We start from the raw sequence: 21,429 nt of genomic DNA, 5'->3' as shown, positions 1-21,429 counted from the left end.
TGGGGTGTCAGAGGATGTGGTCTAACTTCAGCGAGAAAATGAAGAGGGAAAACACCCAAATCTGGTTTCTCAACCCTGACCACCCTTTATGGTATCCTCAGTGAGTGTGGAGATGAGCCTTTTTTTATTTTAACCTTCCTTCCAGTGAGGGAAAAGTTCCTGCTCTTCTTTTCCAGGTGTGTGGTAGAACAGTCAGACAATTCCTACTACAATCTGCTTTGAGTCAGCCCCCTTGGAAGGACCAAACCCCAGTCTCCTGGCCTGACATTTCATCAGTCTTCTGTTAATATTCAGCATTGTGCACCTGGGAGTGCTTTGAGAAGACAGGCTCTGGGGATGGGCCAGGGTAGCGCCCCATGAGCTTGCTTGGACATGAACCTCCCAAGGAACAGTTCCAAAAATGACCTGGCAGGCCACGCAGTGTCTCTGCATGTCCTTGGTTGACACACCAGCTTACAGATATATCCACTACTGTCACCATCCACTTGTGTTATTTTTGAGTGGGGGATTTCTTGAGTTGGATCCAAAGCTGTTCTGGAATTGCATCTCAAATATGCAGTCATTTACGGCTTCCATAGCCAGAGAACGAGGAGTTATAAATACTGGCATGTTTGCTTTTTATTTCTGTTTTTTATTATTTTGATCGAAATCATGGGTCTCTCTGGGACTCTGTTTACCTACTGGGGGGGAGTGGATGCTGTCAGTTCCCTGCAGGCAAGCATGGAGGTGTAAAAAAGGGTTGTGCATGAAAGATTTGGGGTGTAAACTGCTTTTTGAGGCATCTGAGTGAGGTGCTGTGTTAGGTGACAGGCTGGCTACTGTGTGCTTCCTAGCCCTCAGGTGCCTTCTGTTAACAATTTTGTTGGACTGGAGTAGGACCCAGTGATTTTTTTTTTTTTTTTTTAGCGGGAGAGGTAAAAAAAAAGGGTGGTCATGGTTTCTATCCCAACCATCAGACTGGAAGTCTATGCTGGGTTCCTGCTATTTGGTGTCCCCGTGGTTGCTGTATTGCTGTACCATAGTGGTGTTACCACCAAGGCCTGTCCAACTCTTGCTCATATCCTTCTGTTTACAGGCAGAGACTATCTCCAGAGAGACAGCCACAGAGCTGGCCAGGTTTAATTTACATTCTTGAATCCTGCATTGCTCCACCTCTATCCATCATTCCTTGCCCTCCACTGTGTCCTCTTTACCATCAGTGATGCACATAGAGCTCATCATGCTTTGACATCGTTCAAACTTCTCACAATGGGTTTTTTGCATCTCTTTCCTGATTTTTTTCTTTTTTAACCCTTGCTCCAGCTGCAATTAAAGCAATCTCCTCCTCTTTCCTGCAGGTTTTAAAGAGACAGCCTTCTTGTTCGCCATCTCCTCTGCAGGACTAACGCACGCCATGGCCAAGGCGTGTAGCGCAGGGCGGATGGAGCGTTGCACCTGCGATGAGGCCCCTGACCTGGAGAACCGTGAGGCTTGGCAGTGGGGTGGCTGCGGCGACAACCTGAAATACAGCAACAAGTTTGTCAAGGAGTTCCTGGGGAGGAAGCCCAACAAAGACCTGCGAGCCAGGGTGGACTTCCACAATAACCTCGTGGGCATGAAGGTACATTGCAGACTGCTCAGCATGGGGGTTCATGCTTTTGTGGGGACAATAATGTGCTGCATTTAGGTGTGGAAACAGGAGTGTTGGATGCAAAATGCATGGAGTGATCCTTCTGCTAAAGGGGTGAAGTCTCGGTTGTGGGACTATGACCTGGTTTTACTTCAAGAGCTGTGCAAAACCATTGGAGGGAAACCAGAGGGAAAGAAACGGGACTGTCCAGGTCTAGAAAATGAGGTGGGGACCAATATTACTGACTTTCCAGAGGGAGGAGAGGGCCTTATGCTACAAAGGGATGGAAGGACAGGTTCTTCAGGCTTACATGAGGTAGGACAAGGAGAAAGGGATTTACACTACCACAACACAGGTTGAGGGATGCTTTTCTTGCAGCAGTTCAGCAAAGCATGGACAGTCTAGCATCTCCATAGCCAGTTTTGTTTAAAACTGGCTGCACAAACACCTGGAGGGGAACCAGTGTAGGGGTACTACTCTCTGAGTGACATCAGTTGTAAAAGTCCCTTTAGCCCTTGTTTTCTGGCAGAAGCCTTCCATGTTGCCTAGAGCTGCTAGGTTTGAAGCTGCCAGTGCTTGGGTGTAGAATCTCTTTTTTATTTTTTCTTTTCCCATTCTTATCCTCTCTGCAGGAGGACTTTCTGTTCTTTACCCCATGTTTTTCCCACAAGGCTTTACCCTCCTGTCTGGGGGCGTCCCCGCAGGACTGATGTAAAGGACAAAGTACCTGCAATTGTTGGATCATCCCAGCAAAAGAGGGGAAAGAAAGGGTCTTTCCACCTTCTCCTGTAGTCTGCTTGGCTGTACCTAGCCTAGAGTTGCTTGAACACGAAAATCCTTCTGATTGGCCAGCACAGGTGCCTAGGATCAGTGTTTCATTGCACCAACCTCGGAGGGGGACATACTGTAAGGCTATAAATAGCCTTCAAGCCTTGTTATTGTCTGTATGATTGGATGGAGGGTTGGGGCTGGGATCGGGGACCTGGGTCTCCAGTTTCCCAGGCAAATGCAGCCCAGCCAGTTGTGCATTCTAGGAATCACCAGCCCAGCTCAGTTGTTCCTGTGCATATGCATAAAATGTCATTCCTCGAGACAGAGTTGGGGCACTGGAGAATGCCACCAGCGAGTGCTGGCCAGCAAAAAGTCTTCCCCTCTCCCCACCACCAGATGCTCCTAGACAGCGCTGAGATCAGGATTAGAAATATCCTGGATTTAGCTAGTGTCTGGCTTTGGCTGACAGTTTTTCTGCCTCTGGATTAAAAGGCTCAGTGCCTCTGGACTCCTGTTGCAGCTCTTTGGTATGTGGAACAGGCTTTGCAGGGTGATGAAATCTGCTTTAATCCTTGTGGTCGGTTGTTCCTGAGAGCTTGTCCCAACTCTTTGGAGTTGGCTGTGTAGCAGATGGGACTGAAAGTGGAGAAAGTGGTCCATGGAGGCTGTGATTTCATGCTGGAGATTGCTGTGAGATGTCCTAGCTCTCCTCCCTTTCCAGAGTCGTATTGTAAATCCATGGGTATCCCTTCCAGCAGTGGTGGGGCTAAAAAACTTGCCCAAGGGATTTGACTTAACTCCCAGTGCTCTCCACCCCAGTAGCTGCAGTCATGATGCCCAGATGGCTGAGACCCAGTCTTGGATTTAGGTTAGATATCCTTATTTGTCATCTCTGCTCTATGTGACTAAACGAACTCCAAGGATGAGCTGGAGGGAGTGAATCTCCACTTTCTTCCTTCCCTGTCTTGTCCCGATCCCACTGGGAGTTAGTTCCCAGGGAAGGGGATATGTCAGGCACTCTTGCATCCTCTGCCTCTACTTTACTTGGCACAGTCAGACTCTGGTCATTGGCAGTGGTTTCTAAGCACTAATGTAATATCTGCAGCTAAACAGCTGAGTAACAGTTGTGACAGTTGTCCAGACACTGAGAACCCTCATGGCAATCCAAGTCAAAGACCTTTGCTGCGGATCAGTGATCCAGTGTTCCTATTTTAGCCCACCCACACCGTGCCTGTCGAATTGGTATTGCTGTCTGACAGCTTTCCTTGCCTATTTGCAGCAGCGGTTGAAATGACTTCTCTGTTTATGCTCCTAGAATTAGTTGAAACCATAGTTGAAAGGCAAGCCAAGCAGTGCACCAGATTCGTGACACCAACACAAAGCCAGGCAGAGAACAAGGGAACTGCACGTTGAGAAGGAAGCTTTTAGGATGATGGTGGTTCAAGATCAGGAGAACATATGTCTATATAGTCAGGATATGTGGACCTAAAGCACTGGCACAATAAGGTGCCATTAAGATGATGATCAGAGATGTTCATCAGAGATGAGGACCCAGGCTGGCTTTCTAATTGTAAACCTGAAGCACTTGTTTCAGATGTCAAAATATTCAAACTGATTTGAAGCCTGAGCACTGACCTTGGTGTGATTGATGGGATGTCACTGACGTTGCTTACGCTTGGGTGTAGATTAATATCAGGTTCAATCTGCTTCCTTCCTCCTGGTTCCACTGCAAGTGCAGTGTTGGAGGAGGAGTTGCTCAACAGGCAGTACTAGGTTCCCTTGCTGAATTTACTGATGTTTTCCTTGGTGAAGGTAGCGGGTTAAATATGAAACTCATCATGTTTCCTGTAGTCATCTTTCTCCAAAGAAGCTGCCCATCAACTAACTGCTGCCATATAGACTTTCCAACCATTGAGTAGCAGGAGATGCTAACTTAGTGGCTATGACAGTCTGAAGCTACCTTGAACTAACCTAGTTTGGTTATCTGAACAATAACTCATATGTATTTGATTTGATGTGAATCAAAGGCAATATAGAAAGACTGCAGATAGCCTGGATTTGTGCCATTTTGGAACGGAACAATTTTGAACTGGAGTGCTCATTATATGACTAAGATGCTCTTATGGCCTCTAATGTCCCTGTGAGTTCCAGAAAGATGATTATGGCCACTTCAAGCAGGAGCCAAGATGCAAACTGAATGCCTTTCCCAAGGTTATGCAGCAAGCCGATGATGGAGCCAGGAGACTGAAGCCAGTTCTCCTGAATACCTGTTCAGCACGTGCTGTGTGTTTTTTTTCTTTAACCAAACCACAGATTTCATGTCTATTAGTGAAGCCATACATGCATGAACCGAAACCTTTGCACTACAGTTTTGGACTAGGCTGAGAATGGACCCTTTGCACTACAGTTTTGGACTAGGCTGAGAATGGACAAAGAGACTTTCTTTTCCACTACTTGGTTTTGCTACAGGAGCTTGCTGCAGTGCCAGCCAATATTGGTGTACTTACGGTGTATGTATGGATGTGCACATGTGTGTTCACTGAGGGAGTAGAGGAATGTCAGTTAAAGATACAGCTCAAGCATGGTGGTCTCTGATTCTTAACAACATAAAATCCTTCTCATCTAATTACTCCCAACCATGGCAGAGTGTATAAACAGTCCCTTGAGACCCAGCAAAAAAAGGACCTGTGCTTAATTGACTGATTTGGCAACCACCCCTATACCCTTCTGGTCAACATGACAGTTTCTCCATGGTGTCACACTAGCAAAAAATCCGCGTATTTCTGCAAGGGTGACATTATCCTATCCCGCCTAGTTTTAGTCTCTCTTGGTAGAAGTTCTCATTTAGTTATTATTTTACTTCTGTTTTTTACAACCTTGATGGGCTGACTGTAATTTTGCTGCCACCAATGAAATAATCACTGAACATGTTGTGCCTGTGATGGCTCACAAAGTTATATGATATGACCTCAATCACTAATGAAAGGGTGAGCTTGTCTAGTGTGAGGATGAGGTAATTAGACCAGGACTTCTCCAGCCTTCTCTTTATTGAAAAGTAGGAGCTCTGAATAGACCACTTATTAAAAAAGCAATTTCCCTTCCTTTGCCAAATCTACTCTTGCTCATTCAGCTATTATTTCAGAGGGGTCTTGGGTGGAGAGGGTGTGTGTTGGGGGGATGTGTGTATGTGTCAAGGGGATGGGGAGTGGTGGTGGAGAGAGAAGTCAACCGTATTAAAGCTTGGTTGCCAGCAATGAAGTTTCTTGGTTATATTAAATGAAGCACAGGCAGCCTTGCTAAAGCTCTCTTCTCTATATCCTCCCCCCGTCTTCCCCCCTTGTACACACAAGTGCAGCCCTCTTTTGTAACCCATTAATGAAAAGTCGGAATATTAGAGCACTCAATTAGTTCCACTGGGCTTGAGTAAGTGATGTTTTAATTAAATTTGTCCAGTTTCTCAGCAAAGTATCATTAAACATGACTTTCCAACTCCCTCTCTGGAGCGTTGCTAAGTTTCTTAATCCCAGGAGTGCTGACCTCTTCCAGAGGTATGTCTGGTCAAGCATGTCTTGCAGATCCAAGGGGCACTATTAAAGGGGGCTGCTGTTACCCGAGGAAAAAAAAAGTCATGTTCTCATTCCCTTTTCCCTTTATCCTTCCAGAAGGAGGGACACAAGCAAGCCTTTGCCTGACCCTGAAGTCAGGGGTATAACCACAGTCTCCCTGAGAGCCAAGAGTGTTTAGTGCAAAACTATGGGAGGGCAGAAATGGAGAACAAGAAAATTCTTCCCTCTGAAAGATCTCTCTTTAGGCAATATCCTATTTAGGCCATATTTGAAACTGGTTCCCTTCATGAGGCTTCCTTAACTGTTTTTGCGCAATATCATCCCACATCTTTTGGTCTGTGTAGACTGTATGAGTGTTTCTGAAGGACCCTTGTCACCCTTGTTGCTGTAGGGTTCAAGTTCAGACCCATCCCAAGAAACGCTATGCCTGCATCTCTGAAACCGTGTGGGATGCTCTGGAGAGGATAGTGGGAGGTGTATGGACTTTTCCTTGTCCTTGTGCTTGTTTTGGAAGTCCATGCAAGAAATGGCTTTTCCCTTAAGCAGTGCTGGCAGGGATCTATCTCAAGAGCTGAGCGTGCCTCCTGTGCTGGAGATGGACTCTCCATATCAGGTAGATGTTTTCCCAGATATCATCTGTCTGAGGAACTTCATGAGCTATCACATAACATGTTATCAGAGCATACCACCCTCTTCATTTCTGTATCTCCATTTTACAGAGGGGAAAATGAGACCCAGAAAGATTAAGTGACTTACTAAAGGTCACACACAGACGTGACGAAGCAGAGGCTTGCACCCTGGTCTCCTGTTGTAGAGACAGTGTTTACAAGCACTGTCCATCCCGTCTCGTACGGTTCCTACTAACAAATATGCTTCCACTCCAGAGTTTGTTGAACAGGCAAGCTTAAATGCTAACCCCTCTGTTTTTCTGCACTCTCTAAAAGTATAATAATTGCTCTTTTTTGAGACAAATCTATATGAGCTTATACTAATACAGTTGGTGCATGGAAGAAAAAAAGAAAGACATAATGCATCTTTTAGGCAGTTTCTTTAGTGGTGTGTTTGCAGGGAGAAATCTAGCATCACACTTACCAAGGTACAAATCAAACCTAGTAAACAGCAGCCTCTCTGAGACTAGCTCTTGACTTCATACGTACAGATCAGTTTTCAGGGCCACAACTAGTATTAATTGCTCCAGGTTATGACAGGTAGGAATGCATAAGCATGCGCTCTGGATTTTCCCATCCTTTCAGGCTGAGATTGGCTCAGCCAAAGTCTTTCTAAGGCCTGGAAATCAACACTGGAAAAAATTGCTTGCTGTGTCCCATAAGTTGAAATTAGTTGTTTATGTGGAGCTCCCTTAGCATGTGAAGCACACTAGGAATACTAAAGGGAAAAAAAGTTCTCAATTTAAAGTAGGGGTATGTTGTTCTATGTTTAAGTGTTTGTATTGCATATCTCACTAAAATATAAGTGTTCATATTTTTAAAGAAGGAAGGGTAGTGGAAAGGGAAAACTCTTCTGAAAAAAGTTTGGGAACAGTCTCAAAAGAAGGGCGCTTTTTTTTTTTTTTTTTTAAGAAGATAGAAGAAAAAAGGAAAGGGAAAAGAAAACTTCTAAGAATCTGTGAAGAATTTATAATTCAACCAATGCTGATGGCCAGTGTTAAGGGACGAGTCTGGTCGTCTAGTTGTTTGGGCACTGTGAAGAAATAGGGACCATGGCTGCTGTGCAAACGAACGTTAATATTTGAGCTGAGAGAATAACTAAGCCTATTTAAATTGAAGGAGGATATATATATAGAGAGAGAGAGAATGGAAGAGATCTGATTCGTAAAGAAGCATCCCAAAGCCCTTTCTGAAATAAGACAAGATGAGGGCAGGCTTTTTCCTGGATGAGCTGACTCTAAGGAGGTTCATTTGCTCCCTCCTCTCCCCCAAACCATAGCGAATGGTTTGAAGCCTTGGAGCCGCAGACCAGCCATGACGACAGCGCAGCTATAACTGAGGAATTCTCACGGCTGTGCGTGCGCTTTGGACTGCTGCTGCCCAGACAAGAGTTGTCTGAAAACCACTGCCAGAGCCCCGTGACCCAGCTGGGAATGAATGGGAATCTGTCCTCAGTGTTTCAGCTAAAACACTGAGAAATTGTGTGTTGCAGCATGTCTGAGACTGATCATTACAGGGGCACTTAGTCTGAGCTTCGTAGCAAACCATTGTTGTGAGGAAGGATTACATGTTGCATAGCAATGCTCTGCTGTGATCCTTTTTCCCTATGGCTCTTGTAAAGATTTGGACAGGCAGTCCTGCAGTGCTATCTGATTTCCTCTTAGCAGCAAGCACCAATAGAGACAGTTCAGTCTTGCTCTATCATAATTGTTTTCCTCATTGTGCCTTTGTCAGTATTTGGTATTCTCATGACAAGATCAATGGGAGTTTGTGTTCCTAAGTCAAGCAAACTAATTTTTTGAAAGAGGTTTATTTTTCTCCCAAACTGCTCTCTTATTTGTGAGACTACCAGACCAGGTGGGTGTTCAGAGGAAAGTGGGAGGACATAATTCTGATGTGTGATGCTATCCCTGACCCACCAATTGTCTTTGTTCAACTTTGCTTTCATGGTGGAAGCTCTCTACAGCATATAACAGAATAAGGATTCAAATGCACACTTGTGTTGTTACTCCTGAGTTACTACAACTCTGCTGATGTGTGGCAGCTATGGAGTTTATGCCATGGGGAGCATGAAAAGTTTTGTGCTTTGGATTTAAGCTGAAAATTTTGCTTCACATCTGTGCCAGGATAGGAGCATGTGTGTGACCACTTATGTGTAGATGAAATACGATAAATAAGTGGTGATGCCATGTGTGTTCAAGAGAGGTTCAAGTCTATGAAGGATGGATACGGGTCAGGCTCTGAACTGTTCTGTGCCTTGAAAACAGGAGCTACCTATGGCTCTTGAAATAAGCTTGTGTTAAAGTCTTATTCTGCCTCTTGTACCCTAGACTTTTTTGTTAATGAAAACTAAGTTATTCTATCCTGGAAGTCCTTCCAGGTTTGAAAGCATGATCTAGACATTTACCCATTTGTCCAAGGGCCCAGCCAGGAAAGGTTTCTCCAACACCTCTCCAAGCAACCTGCTGACTTGGATAAATCTTTCTCTGCTTCCTGGAGGAATGAGGTGGATTTAAGTGTCTTTGACAGGAGCCTGCATCAAGAGGAGGAAGGTCTTTGTGGAAGCTGGAGAATGAGATGGGAAACAGAAGGTCTTTGCCAAGATTCATTTTGGTTCGTGGGTGGTTAGGGGCCTGTAGGCAGCAGTTCTTCATCACGCATTGCCTTGAGTAGCTGCATCGTGACTGTCAGCAGCAGGGCAGACTGGCTGGGGAAGAAATTTTTCTGGGATGTTCACTATAGCTGCCTTGTAACATTCTTGAGCCCTTCCTTGGTCCTTCAAGGGAGAAGGTTTATGGGGCAGTTGGGATGCACCACACTTGCACAATGATCATATGAAAATCCACATACTGTATTTCATGAATTGGTGTATTCATGAGAAGGGGGACAGTGGAAACCCTTTATGCTTTGGTCCACCAGTGCATGACATCTAAACTGTCCTAGCCACTGCTTAACAAGGAGCTGGAATTGGGTCAGGAATAAAATGGACTAGGATTCACTAGGGGCTTTTTTTATCGCTGTTTAAGCCCAGACAGGGACCTAAACATATGCATTAACACCTTTTGAAAGACCTTTATGCTCTTTCCTTTTGAAAGACCTTTATGACCTTATGCTCAGGGGCAGCTGGTAGTGAAGAGCAATGATTTATAATACCTCAAATAATGCTGAATGCTGACATTTAGACACCTGAATTTGGCCCAGAGGGTGGGATTCTGCTCACAGGTGAAGGTATCTAAACTGAGGTGCCTCCATGTGAGCTGGCTCCCTAGGCTCCTGTTCAGGAGTGGAGATGTAGTCAGCACAATCAGTGGAGCCTGGAGAGCTGTTCAGCAGAGCATGTGCAGGTGTCTGCTTCACTGCAGGATCCTTTGCCTGCTTTGGCTCCAGTGAGTCAGATGGGAGTTTAGAGGTGTTCCTCAAATGCAGGCATTTAAACTCTAATGCCTGCCTCAGTGAGGTCAACCCTGGCTGGATGGTGTGATTCAAGTGCCTAAACCTACATACCTATTCCTGATTGAAGGTCTGCTGCCATCTGCTAGCTGCCAATCTGTCAGGATCTGGATTTCCAACACATGTTGTGCCATATCTGCTAGCCCTGTGTGTATGCCTTGGATATACTGCACCTGCAACGTCAGCTCTCCCACTGAGCTCTGGAGAGGTGGCTCCTGATGGGAACAGCCTGGTGTCCAAGTTCCCTTCCTGCATTTCATGACCATGTCTTCTTCAACTAGCTCTAAATCCAGCCAAACCTGTGCACAGGAGAGTATCTACCAGCTGATGCGATTCCTGTTGGTTTCTTGTTTTCCCATCTCCTGTACAATGGTGGTCATCTCTTCCAGGTGGAGCAGATAGATGCAAATGGGTTGGGGGAGGTGGAAGGGTTGAGAAAAGCCTGAACTGATGAATGACTGCAGTGTGCAGCCCTTCTGCAAGTATCTCAGCAATTTTGCCCAGTTTGCTGATGGTCTGGGCGTGAAATCAAGTACAGGAGCTTTGTTTCACATGAACTTGCCTCTCACTTCTGGACAACCAGTGAAATGTGACTTTACATAAGAGACGGTAGGGGTGAGGGCTTTTTTTTTTTTCTCTGTGTTGAAACGTGTTCTGTACGCTCTTGTCTAACATTGTGGGATTTCTTGCAGAGTTGGCTAGACACTTTGGCACACAAAGCGTGACAGCCTCTAACCAAGCCGACCCAGCTGAGTACTATAAGCAGTAACACATCTCTCTCTGTAACCCGTCACTTGTTTGAATGCTACTGTGTATTATTGGATTGCATTTGAAAAGGTCTTGGCTGTTGCAGGAATGAAGTGTGACCATTGGCCAGGCTTTGCTGAGGGCCGTATTATGCATAGTGTCTTTCTAAAAATGTCTCTGTAATATCAGGATTGGGCCAGACCCCAATTCTTAGTCCATGACCTATTGCACGTTTGCACATGGTGCTCAGCAGGACTCATGCTGCCAAATAATTAAGAACCGGATGGTCAGGAAATGGACTGGAGCCAGTCTTCTGTTGTCATGAGGCCGTAATGTAGGCAGGTGCCATAATGGGCAGAAGGGAGATATTTTTTTTTTTTCTTCTTTACATGCCGTAGATGCCCAAAGGAAGGGCACTTTCAGTAGCACTTTACAGGAGGCAGCTCTATAAAACCAACTCTGTTGTAGCTTGCTATTTTAAGGGGTGGTTATACTTTACCCATTTAAAGTCAAAATGTAACCTATTTTGGGGGAAGGGGCAGGGAGGGAGAACTAGAACTATAAATACCTGCTTATAATCTGTGGACAAAATGCAAGTTATCTGGGACTGTGCAAATAACGTGTCTGCTCTCATGTTGCCCACGGGGGAGTCCCAGGCATGAATCTGTCTCTGGAGAAAGTGGGAGAGAACATTCAGATGCCATTTATAAGGAGATGGGTATGCTTCTGTGCCGTGAAGCATCTTTATCATAGCCTGATTCGAAAAGTATGGGATCCTTTGTTTAGCATCTATCCATTTATGGGTGTGGGGTCCTTTACAGCACCTGGGATGCTGTTACCACCTTTGTCTCTATTCAAGATGAATAGCCATTGATCCTCTCTTTGCTTTCTTCTCTTCCCTTCCTGATACTGCTTTTCCTTCCCATGCTGCTTTTTCTGTTGAAAATAACCTTGTCTTTCTGTTCCCTCCATCTCATACGTGAACACGGTGGTTCCACTGGCTCTGCTCTTCCTTCTGCATTTACACTTTGTGGTGGTCTGAAGAGAGCTATCCGTAAGCAAGATCTGAACATCTTGCTATATGGACACTGGCTTTCTTTTGCTTTGGGAATAAATTAAACATACACATTTATTTTCTGATATTTTGAACAAGTTATTTCCCTCCTGTAGGGATCTGTGAGATGAGTCTCATTTCTCATTACAACACCGACTACAAGGGTCTGAATTTTGAAATAAAAAGTAATTAAGAAAGGACTTGAAACCAAGCCTTGCCTGTGATAGTTGTAGTCCAGAGGCATAAGCAGGCATAAAGATTAACATGAGAGTCCAGGTGTGGAGGGGACAGAATCTACTTCAGTTTCTAAGGGATTAAATGCCTTACGTTTCTTTTTCGCATTGAGTATGAAGGCCTTGGTTGTAAGTGCTCTGCTTTTTTTTGTGGAGAGAATAAAATATATGTTTTCATCCTAGTTGAAAACACGTTATAGAAGATTCTGTCACTACCTTATAAAAGTTATGCTAGCCTGGGACTTGAACCTTGCAGCCTGTTCCTCCCTGGACAGTGGCTTGTGTAGACAACATTTGGGCGCAGCAGCCCCTGAAGGCCTGTGTGATGCCATTTCCCTTTATCTCCTCACCAGAAGCCTGACACAGCATTTAGCCAAGTGACTTTTCCACCCCCCAGTCAAGTTCTTTGTAAACACTTGTGGCCTTGCTTACTGACTTGCCTGGTCAAATCTCAGGACCTGCTCACTCTGAGGTGCTGTTGAAGCATCAAGGCAGCAGTTGAGGTTCCTCATCCTGACATAGAGTAGCTCCTATTTTCTCATGATGGGGCAGGTGGTGCAGCCTTTAGTGCAGGGGGTCTGTTCCTATGGCCAGAACTGAAAATTTAAAGTCCACTTATCTCCCTGCAGAGTGACTGCCCCACATCTTCTCTGTGCTTGAAAATTGAAGACTGGTCCCTAGTCCTTCCTGCAGCCACCAGCTCTGTCGTAGTCCTCAGGGGTCATTGCCTGATGGGCTGGGGACTGAAGCCACTGGCCTGGACCCTTCTCACTGCAGCATCAACCCAGATTTCATGTTTTTCCCCTTGAAACTTTCTATGTGAGAAGCCAGCCTTCCAAGCTGCCTACAGCTGGTGCCACAGGCAGAGTAAATCCTGGGGGCTGCATTAAAGCACCTAGAGTTACTGAGCCCTTCACACAGGGGTCCGTTTTCTATTTCTTCACATCTTAATTTTTCAGAGAAAAGGAGGGCACAGAGGAGACTGAGGCAGCCTTGGACTTCACCGTGCATGAAAACATACTTCATTAAACAAGTGTTTGGCCAGCAAGCCCTCTTTGTTTTTAAAAGCACGCGCAGGCTTCTTCATAGCTAGCAGAAAAAAAATTGGCAGGTCCTTTTGAACATGCTACCACACTCTGGAATAGGATCTTGAACATAGGTTGGAGAGGCAGAAGCTACCGGGATGTTTTTGGAGCTACTCCTTTTGGTGAGGGTGATTCAGGTGTTGTTATCGAGGGCTTATATATATATCAGCTACATGAAGGTTTTTCCTGAGTCACAAAGTGAACTGGGTAGGATGCTATGCCTAGTTGTTACTAGTAGAAACAGCACAGCTTAAGCATGTTTCCACTGAGCCTGTGCTGCTAAATGGGAGGTGTTTGAGTTTAAGGTGGTATCATGTGTGTTGTGGTATGGAGATGGTTCCACACTCATGTTCTGGACCATGTACCACCCCACCTGTATGTTCGTGTGTGTTACAGTAGAACTCTCCCTCTTTTCTCCACTAATCCAACTCCTTCCATTTTTGTTACATCTTATCTCCTTGTTCTTTTTAAAATAGATAAATAGGTGTTAAAATATGTATTAATCTCTTAGTTGCACCACAGCTTCAGCTCTCTGTTTATGTAGATGAGTGCCAGCACTGGACAGCCTTTGTACACCTTACAGTATCATTAACTAGCCAATAAAGCAATATTCTGGCAGGTAAATGTCATATTCCTGGAAACTGGGACCTTTCTAGAACAAGTATTTCCTGTAGTATGTGTTTTTTGTCCTCTTTCAACAGATAGTTTTTGTATTGTGATCGACTTTGTGTTCCAGAAGTGTCTTCTAGCAAAGGGTTTTTTTCTGTGTCTTGATTTCTTCCCCCATAACTGATTTTCTTTTGGGGCCATGTGTGTCTGCAGGTCATCAAAGCTGGAGTGGAAACAACCTGTAAATGCCATGGCGTATCGGGCTCCTGTACTGTCCGAACTTGCTGGAGGCAGCTCTCTCCATTCCATGAAATAGGGAAGCAGCTGAAGCAGAAGTACGAGACGTCGCTCAAAGTGGGCAGCACTACCAATGAGGCCACGGGGGAAGGTGACATCTCCCCACCCAAGAAGTCCATCCCTGGTCACAGTGATCAAATCCCAAGGACTACAGATCTTGTCTACATTGACGATTCCCCAAGCTTCTGCATGATGAGTAGATACTCACCTGGGACTTCGGGAAGGAAATGTTACAAAGACAAGAACTGTGACAGCATCTGCTGCGGGCGAGGGCACAATACGCAGAGCCGGGTGGTCACCCGTCCGTGCCAGTGCCAGGTCCGTTGGTGCTGCTATGTGGAATGCAAGCAATGCACCCAGAGAGAAGAGGTTTACACCTGCAAAGATTGACGCGTCTTCTGCTCGATGGCAACCCTCGGTGACGGGCGATGGTGATCTATGAGAACTACATATGGAGACAAACAGGGTTTGATTGACCTTCTGGGATCTGAAAGCTATGTTGAGACATAAGCACTTTGTAGGGTACAGGTGACCCAGCTGTGTTGCTGTTTTATTTTTGTTTTGTTTTGTTTTCCTGTAGACTGAATTTTAATGAGGTCCAACCATGTGAAAATAAGTGCCTGTCACACTGGGGTTAGACACCAGTTGACCTCCACCTTAGTTGTCTACGCAGTTTGACGGATCATTTATCCTTGAGACATCTTGATCATTTCACCAATCCTCCATGAACTCCTGGGCTAATATATTATTTTTGGCATAAATAACCTATACTACTTTATTCCTGAAACTTACCCAACTGCCTAGAGAACTAAGCAGATATGAAAGAAAGATCTTTGTTTTGAATGCGATGGCACAGGAAGTGGTCATTTATTTCTCCTTCTAAAACTGGAGAGGTGTGTAGGGTAAGCAGGAACAGCCCTGATGGTTCCTCCAGTGGAGTTTCTGCACGTTGAGCAAATGAGGCTCTGACAAAGAGACCCACTGGGAGGGTAGACTTTTTAACAACAGCTCTGTATCCACATGCTTTGATCACCAAATACAGCTCAAAAAATGTTGGGTCCACCATGTTGCAGACAGAAATATATCCAAGAATGAGGTTGGGAAGACAGTAGAAAACCAGATGTGCCTGCCCCCTTCGTCCAATTGTTCTTTTTTTTAAAACAATTTCTTCAAATGCAGTTTCTTTAGCACTATCGCTGTCTTAATTTTTATTTTTATTTTTTTAAAAAAAACCACTAGATACTTTTATTTTCACTTTGTGCACGATTTATTTTTTTTCTTCTCTTCCCACCTCTTGTTGATCAAATTCACCCTGTGGTAACTGCTTCAGAAATCTGAACTAGAACTTTAGTCTTATGCCAGCTGAATTTGGACATGTGTTTCTGAGTAGGACGAGAGAAATTCGAGTGCATATTGGAACACAGCAATGTCTTGCATTGTGCAGCAGCCTTTTTGGCCTGGATCAGACCTCTGGAGGAGTTGACTTTTCTTTTACTAGGTCATCATTCCATTTACTCTAAACTATGGCAGTGGTACATGACACAAGCTGTATGTAAACCCTATGACCTTAAGATTTTTTTTAACCACTAGATCGAGAACTGTATTTTAAAAATACAACTGCTAAATGACAACCAGCTATTGGATTTGGAACAACCCATCGATGCAGAGACAAACTATCAAATGGCCAGAGAAGCCAGAAACTGACTGCAGTGGTAGATCGTTCTGACGCTGTGAAATAGATGACAACCTTCAGAATTCCTTTTTTCTTTTGAAGAAGGAGACTTACAGTCCAGGACTTGATGTGGCAATATCCTTCAGTCATATAAAAGTGGATTGGAAGCATCTAGTGAATGCCTCAACAAAGCTTTCTAAGGAACCGCTGGAGAGCAGAGGGCATTTTATTTTATTTTTGGTAGCGATTTTTGATTGTCCAGTCGTAGCAATTTCCACCAATTTTATATAAGCCATTCATCTGGTTCTCAAAAGAGGAAAGTTGGCTGGAGTTTTTCAAGCAGTGGCAGATGTTAGCCAAGCAAAAAGAGCAGTTTTCCAAGCTGGACCATTATTTTTCAAGGTGTTTTTTTCTTTTATTTTCTTTTTTTTTCTTTTTAAACCTTTTTTTCCCCAAATAGTAGCCACTAATATTTAAGCTGTTCATGTGCATCTACTGGGAGGATAAAAGGTTGTTTTTGTTTTGTTTTGTTTTTTTTTTTTTTTGTCTTAGTAACAAATACCTGCAGTCCAACCTGGCTTGTTGGCATCAAATCTTGAGGTGGGGGCATGGGGAGGGACAGGATGTTACCGTTAATAGCGCTATGGTCCTGCAAAGTGAAGCGTACTGTCTCTTTATTTCCTTATTTGCTGTACAATTCTGGAGGTTGAGGTAGTGCTGGAGAAGGAGGAATCCACGAACAGTGTTTGTCCTTTCCACCACGGCAAATGCACGGTGGTGCATTTGATGCAGAAAGTTTGCAGGAATGTCTTGCAGCTTCTGGGAGATGCACCGCTTTGAAAGTCACCCACGAGCAGTTTATCTAATGGCTTAAAAAATAAACTGACTAGAAACCTATTATTCAGTGTGTGCATGTGTGTATATATATACACACACGCGCGCTGACACATAAATATATATATAAATATTGAACGAACATTTATTTATTGTAAAGCCCTTCAGAAGGACCTTCTTATGGTTTCAATGTGGTATTATGTTAAATTCTCTTTTTCCTTCTGTCTCTCTCTCACACATATGTGCAAACTCACTGTTACATTTTTGTGTGTGTGCTAGAATAGCTCTTCCCCTCCAAAGTAAGGCCGGATCCAAACCTTCTCAAAACGTGAGGATTTTTGGGTCTGAATTACTATTTCTGGCTCCATTCTTTTAAAAAAAATATTTGTTCTTAATTAAAGAATGGGCCTCAATTTATGTGCATTATTATTAATTATTATTATTATTATTATTGTTGTATTTAAACCATGGGCCTCATTTTCCTTCTTTTCACTGGTGTCTCTGTCTCCGTTGACCTCGCTGGAGTAACTCCACATTGCACTGGTGTGAGAGGAGAATGAGTCCCTAGATGCAGAAGAGAGGGCAGTGTTGGCATAGATATCATTGCAGAGAAAATGCCTGGGTCAGATGGGGTGGGGTAGCTTGGTGTGTTTGGCAGTGGTGGGGAGAGAGAGATGGGAGGGCAATAAAGCAGATTTGTCAAAGCTTGACTAGAAGAAAGCGGCAAAGAGTGAATGAACTACTGAGTGAAAGAGCTCTTCTGTGTATTGTAACTCACGCACTGAAGCCTGGATGCTTTCTGTAAGTATTTAAAAAAAAAAAAAAGCAAACACAAAAAACAAATTGTATTTATGTTAATGTGGATATATTACTTGCCTGTTATATATTGTAAATAGCAAGGTTTATTCTCCTGTGGTTAAAAAAAATTATAAATAACTAAATAGTAGCGAGGCACATGTGTTAAATGTATAGGCAGTGTATAAAATATACTAACACTCTGAAATCAGGAGAACATGTCGTCTTGGCCTTTTGACCTAGGGTGGTAAAACATATGTGGGTTATTTTTCTTCTTCCCCCCACTGCATTGTGTGTGTTTTGGGTAAGGGGGTGTTTAGTTCCAGCATGTTCCAGTGTTTGCCTTATCTTTGAAGAAAGAATGGGGGGAAAAGCCTCGTTTTGGAAAAATCCAATGGAGCTTGAGTAGGATGAAACAAGTAGCAGCTAGTAGAAAAGACATCAAACCCTCTCAAAACCCTCTCAGTGCTTGACCTGGGTTTTCTGCTGGTGATAGAGATGTGTTGGAATTGAATTGACCCATGGAGCTGGAGCTTACGCTTGTGCTACTCCATACGTGTGTTCAGAAAACCCTAGATAAGAGACCCTGAAGGCCTCTATAAAACATTGGGTAGTGTTTTGTAAAACCCTTTTTGTTCCAGCTGTGAGAAATTGGATTTTTCCAGAGAGGCTAATTCTACCACCACACCATTGGATCTCCAGTGCAATTCAGTGAAATTGCTCGGTTTTGTAAAACTACTACAAGAGTGGATTTGAGTTCCTGAATCTTTCATGGTGTCATTTCATATTAAAAAAAAAAAAAGTGCAAAGCGACTTTTTCCCTTTTTCTTACCCCCAGAGAAATAGCAGATGTAACTGGAGAAGGATGGACAGGTGTAGGGGAGGTCTCTGGTTTCTGATCCTCTTTCACCCCCTGTCCCCCCAAAAGTGTCAAAGTGTTGGTTCTCCTAAGCTGATCCAGCAAGACTTGCGAGATCAGTTTTGGGGTGGGGGGGTGCAACCATTATTTATATAACTTTTTTATTAATTTTTTTAAAAGAGAAGTTAGCTGATGGAAGAATATTTTTATTGAATAGTGCATTTAGTTATGTCAGAAATATTAAAAAAAATATAATATTTTTGTAAACAAGGCAAACTGAAAATGTTTGCTGTTTTATATCAGAATTTTCTATTAAAAGAAATAAAACCCCACACAAATAATTGTTGCACCCATCATCTGTTTTTTAACAAGCTTCTATTCTGTGTGACTGACTCATATATGCCAGACGTGGAGGCATGCAAAACAAGTCCTAAACGTTACGTTCTCATTGTCTTCCAGCTTTCAAAAGACTCCAGTTGGTGAAACAAGTGTTTACTCAAAGGGGCTTTTTAAAAATTATTCTTGACACTAAAAATGAGTTATGAAAAATGAGTAGCTTGTAATTAAAATATAAAAACCTACCCTGAAACTTCAAGCTTACCCTTTTTCAGTTGTGCGTCCTGGTCTTGAGATGGCTCTGGATGGAGGAAAGCCGAAACCTATTTACAATAACTAGATGTTTGCCATTGATCTCAGTTAGCCTTGGAAGAATGACTCTTACAAAGGTTGTCGGGGGAAAAAAAAATCATAATAATCTGAGTACATGGGAAGGTTAAATGAAGAGGACCAAATTCCAGGCTTGATCTAAGACAAGCAATTTTTATCTATTTGAATGGGGCAGTGTAAAACTTGGGGAGCTGGGAACTTTCTCTGCAGTGGTTCAGGAAGCCTGTTGTTCACCTTTGGAAGTAGGGGATGAGTTACGGACCATCTGTTTTCAAAAGAGCTTTTGGGATTGCTGGTTTGGAGACCTGAGTAGGGGCGAAATAATTTTTGAGGATTTTTTGTGGTTGGCCAGCTTCTACACATCTGCCTTCCTTCAGCCCAAGTCTTGAATTTCTTTGTTAATCGTTTTTCAGCTGCCCTATTTTAGCCAACATATATTAGGTTGGTTTGGCTGTTGTAGGGTTGGATGAGAACCCAGATGAAGGGACAGATTTCTCAAGGGTACTTTCATGGAGTAGATGCTGCTTAAGGTAATTTTCTGGTGGATTATAGTGCCTGTGAAAAATTCCTCAGTTGATGCTGCAGTAAAATTAGGTCTGTTCTGTACTTGACAAAACAGGTGCAGCAAAGCTCTTCGTTCCCGGTTTATTTGGCTCTGCGTGCACATCTGTTGGGTTGAGTCTGGCTTCCATGGCCAGCTTGTCCTGACTTTCAGTTTTCAGGATGCTAACTAGGTGATGACTTTTGGAGAGCAACATTTTCCCTCAAGAGAAATAGTGCTTTTTTATGACCATTACTGTTCATGTAACTTGAAGGAGGCTCAGTATGGCACAGGATCAGGCCTCTAGAAATCTGGTCATTGCTCAAGCAGTCAAGCTTAGGGCTGTGATATTACCATTGAATAGCTTTTAGATCTATTTTTCACTGATGAATATTGGATTTGACCAAGCTATTTACATGTTCCAGGAAACAGAATATTTCTGAACAACAACAAAAAAAAGGGAATCTCTAGTATTTGTGAGTTGGGAGGCAAATGGATATTGCAAGCACAGTCCAGCTCTGGCATCATGGTAGGCTTCCTGGAACTACATTTCTTCAGGTTCAGGGAGTGAGTAGGGTGTAAGTTAAGACCATAAATGATTCAGACACATAAAGTTCAGCAGGCTGTCAGGGTACACATCTGAATAATGCATTTTTCTCAGTTGTTGCTGAATGTTTTCAGAAATGGGCAAAACCCTTCTCAGCAGCATTAGGCAAGGTGACCCAAAGGGATGGGAGATTCCTCGCTCGCCCAGTCCTGCCTTTTATCACAGGATTGCTCAGGAAAGTTGGAAGAGATGCTGACTTGATTGGCATAGTGGGCATTTGCAATGGGACTGGAGTCATCCCCCCTTAGATAGGGAGCCTGTGGTCTGAATCAGATCAGGTGTATGCACCTCTAGAAGGTGATTTGGTTCATGTGGAGGTGCCAGTTTCTCCTTGCTGACAATAGAAGGGGATAAAGACATAGACACCCAGGTTAACAGAGGTGGGGATGAATTCAGGACTAATCAAGGTATGTGTGGAGAACTCTACCAGCTCCCCTTGGGCATATACCCTTCTGAAACAGCAATTACCAAACTAGCACAGGAATTTTCCCTTGTTCCACCCCACCGTAGTCTCTAACAATGCCCTTTGAGGCCTGAATGTAAAGTCTAGGATTTGTTTTGCACACTTGGGATGGCATTTCCTTTTAAAGGGAGATGGGAATGCTAACATGAAGGATTAGTATTTTTCTTGGTTTTCGTTGTTTTTTTTTTTTTTCCAATGTCTTATGGGAGCCTAAGTTATTTTTCTCTACCTCATATGTACAGCTTGTAGGTATAAATCTGATTCTGAGTGACTGTTGAGAATGTATTTAAGTTATTTAACATCTTTGTATAACAAAAAAGCCAGAACAAATGAAACAATAAATGTATTTTAAATTATACTTGAAGCGTGCTTCTCTTTCTTTGCATCTGTTGAAAAAGGTTCAAGTGGTTGCGGGAGCCCCTGTACCTTCCTCAGCACTACTCCTGACCTGTGGTCCTGGAACCAATCTGTCCCCATGGCTAATGTAAACCTTAAAAGACCATAAAGCAGCCTAGTAGGTTGGCAAGTGTATTGCCTAGATGAGTAGGATGGTGTGTGTCCAGCTTGAGGTCACGGTATGCTTTGGGAGAGGTGAAATGATCCCCATTAATTGGTTGGGTGGTGGAGATCCTCATCCATTTGGTCCTGTTACAGTCTCCCCGCCCTTTGAAAGCCTCCAGGCTTTCAGGGAAAGGGATGCTCACAGTCTTTGTAGGAGAGAGTGTGGTTCTCCTTTCTACAGTAATTATGCATGCAGAAAGCAGAGCCAACAGCTCAGGAAATAGGTCCTTAACAAGCCCAGCCCTGGCAACAATTAAGCCTTGCCAAGTGAGCTGGCACTCTGATCATAGTCAATGTAGTGCCTCAGAAGTTTAAATGTAGTTGTCCTTGTAGTGTTACCAT

At 43.7% G+C, this 21,429-nt stretch overlaps 1 protein-coding gene across 1 annotated transcript in view; it reads left to right on the top strand.

Moving 5' to 3' along the window:
• The window catches only part of WNT9A (Wnt family member 9A), a 64,564-nt gene extending 43,680 nt beyond the window's left edge, over positions 1-20,884 (top strand). The window contains exons 3-4 of the mRNA XM_074845303.1: positions 1,338-1,600; positions 14,006-20,884. Of these exons, the coding sequence (XP_074701404.1) occupies positions 1,338-1,600; positions 14,006-14,479 (737 nt within the window). The 3' untranslated portion in view covers positions 14,480-20,884. The remainder of the gene's footprint in view (positions 1-1,337; positions 1,601-14,005) is intronic.
• The last annotated feature ends 545 nt before the right edge of the window (positions 20,885-21,429 follow it).

Source organism: Strix aluco, chromosome 1 (assembly GCF_031877795.1).
Source record: "Strix aluco isolate bStrAlu1 chromosome 1, bStrAlu1.hap1, whole genome shotgun sequence".
Taxonomy (NCBI): Eukaryota; Metazoa; Chordata; class Aves; order Strigiformes; family Strigidae; genus Strix; species Strix aluco.
The sequence above is the reverse complement of the archived record's forward strand: the minus strand, read 5'-3'. Positions and strand labels throughout refer to the sequence as shown.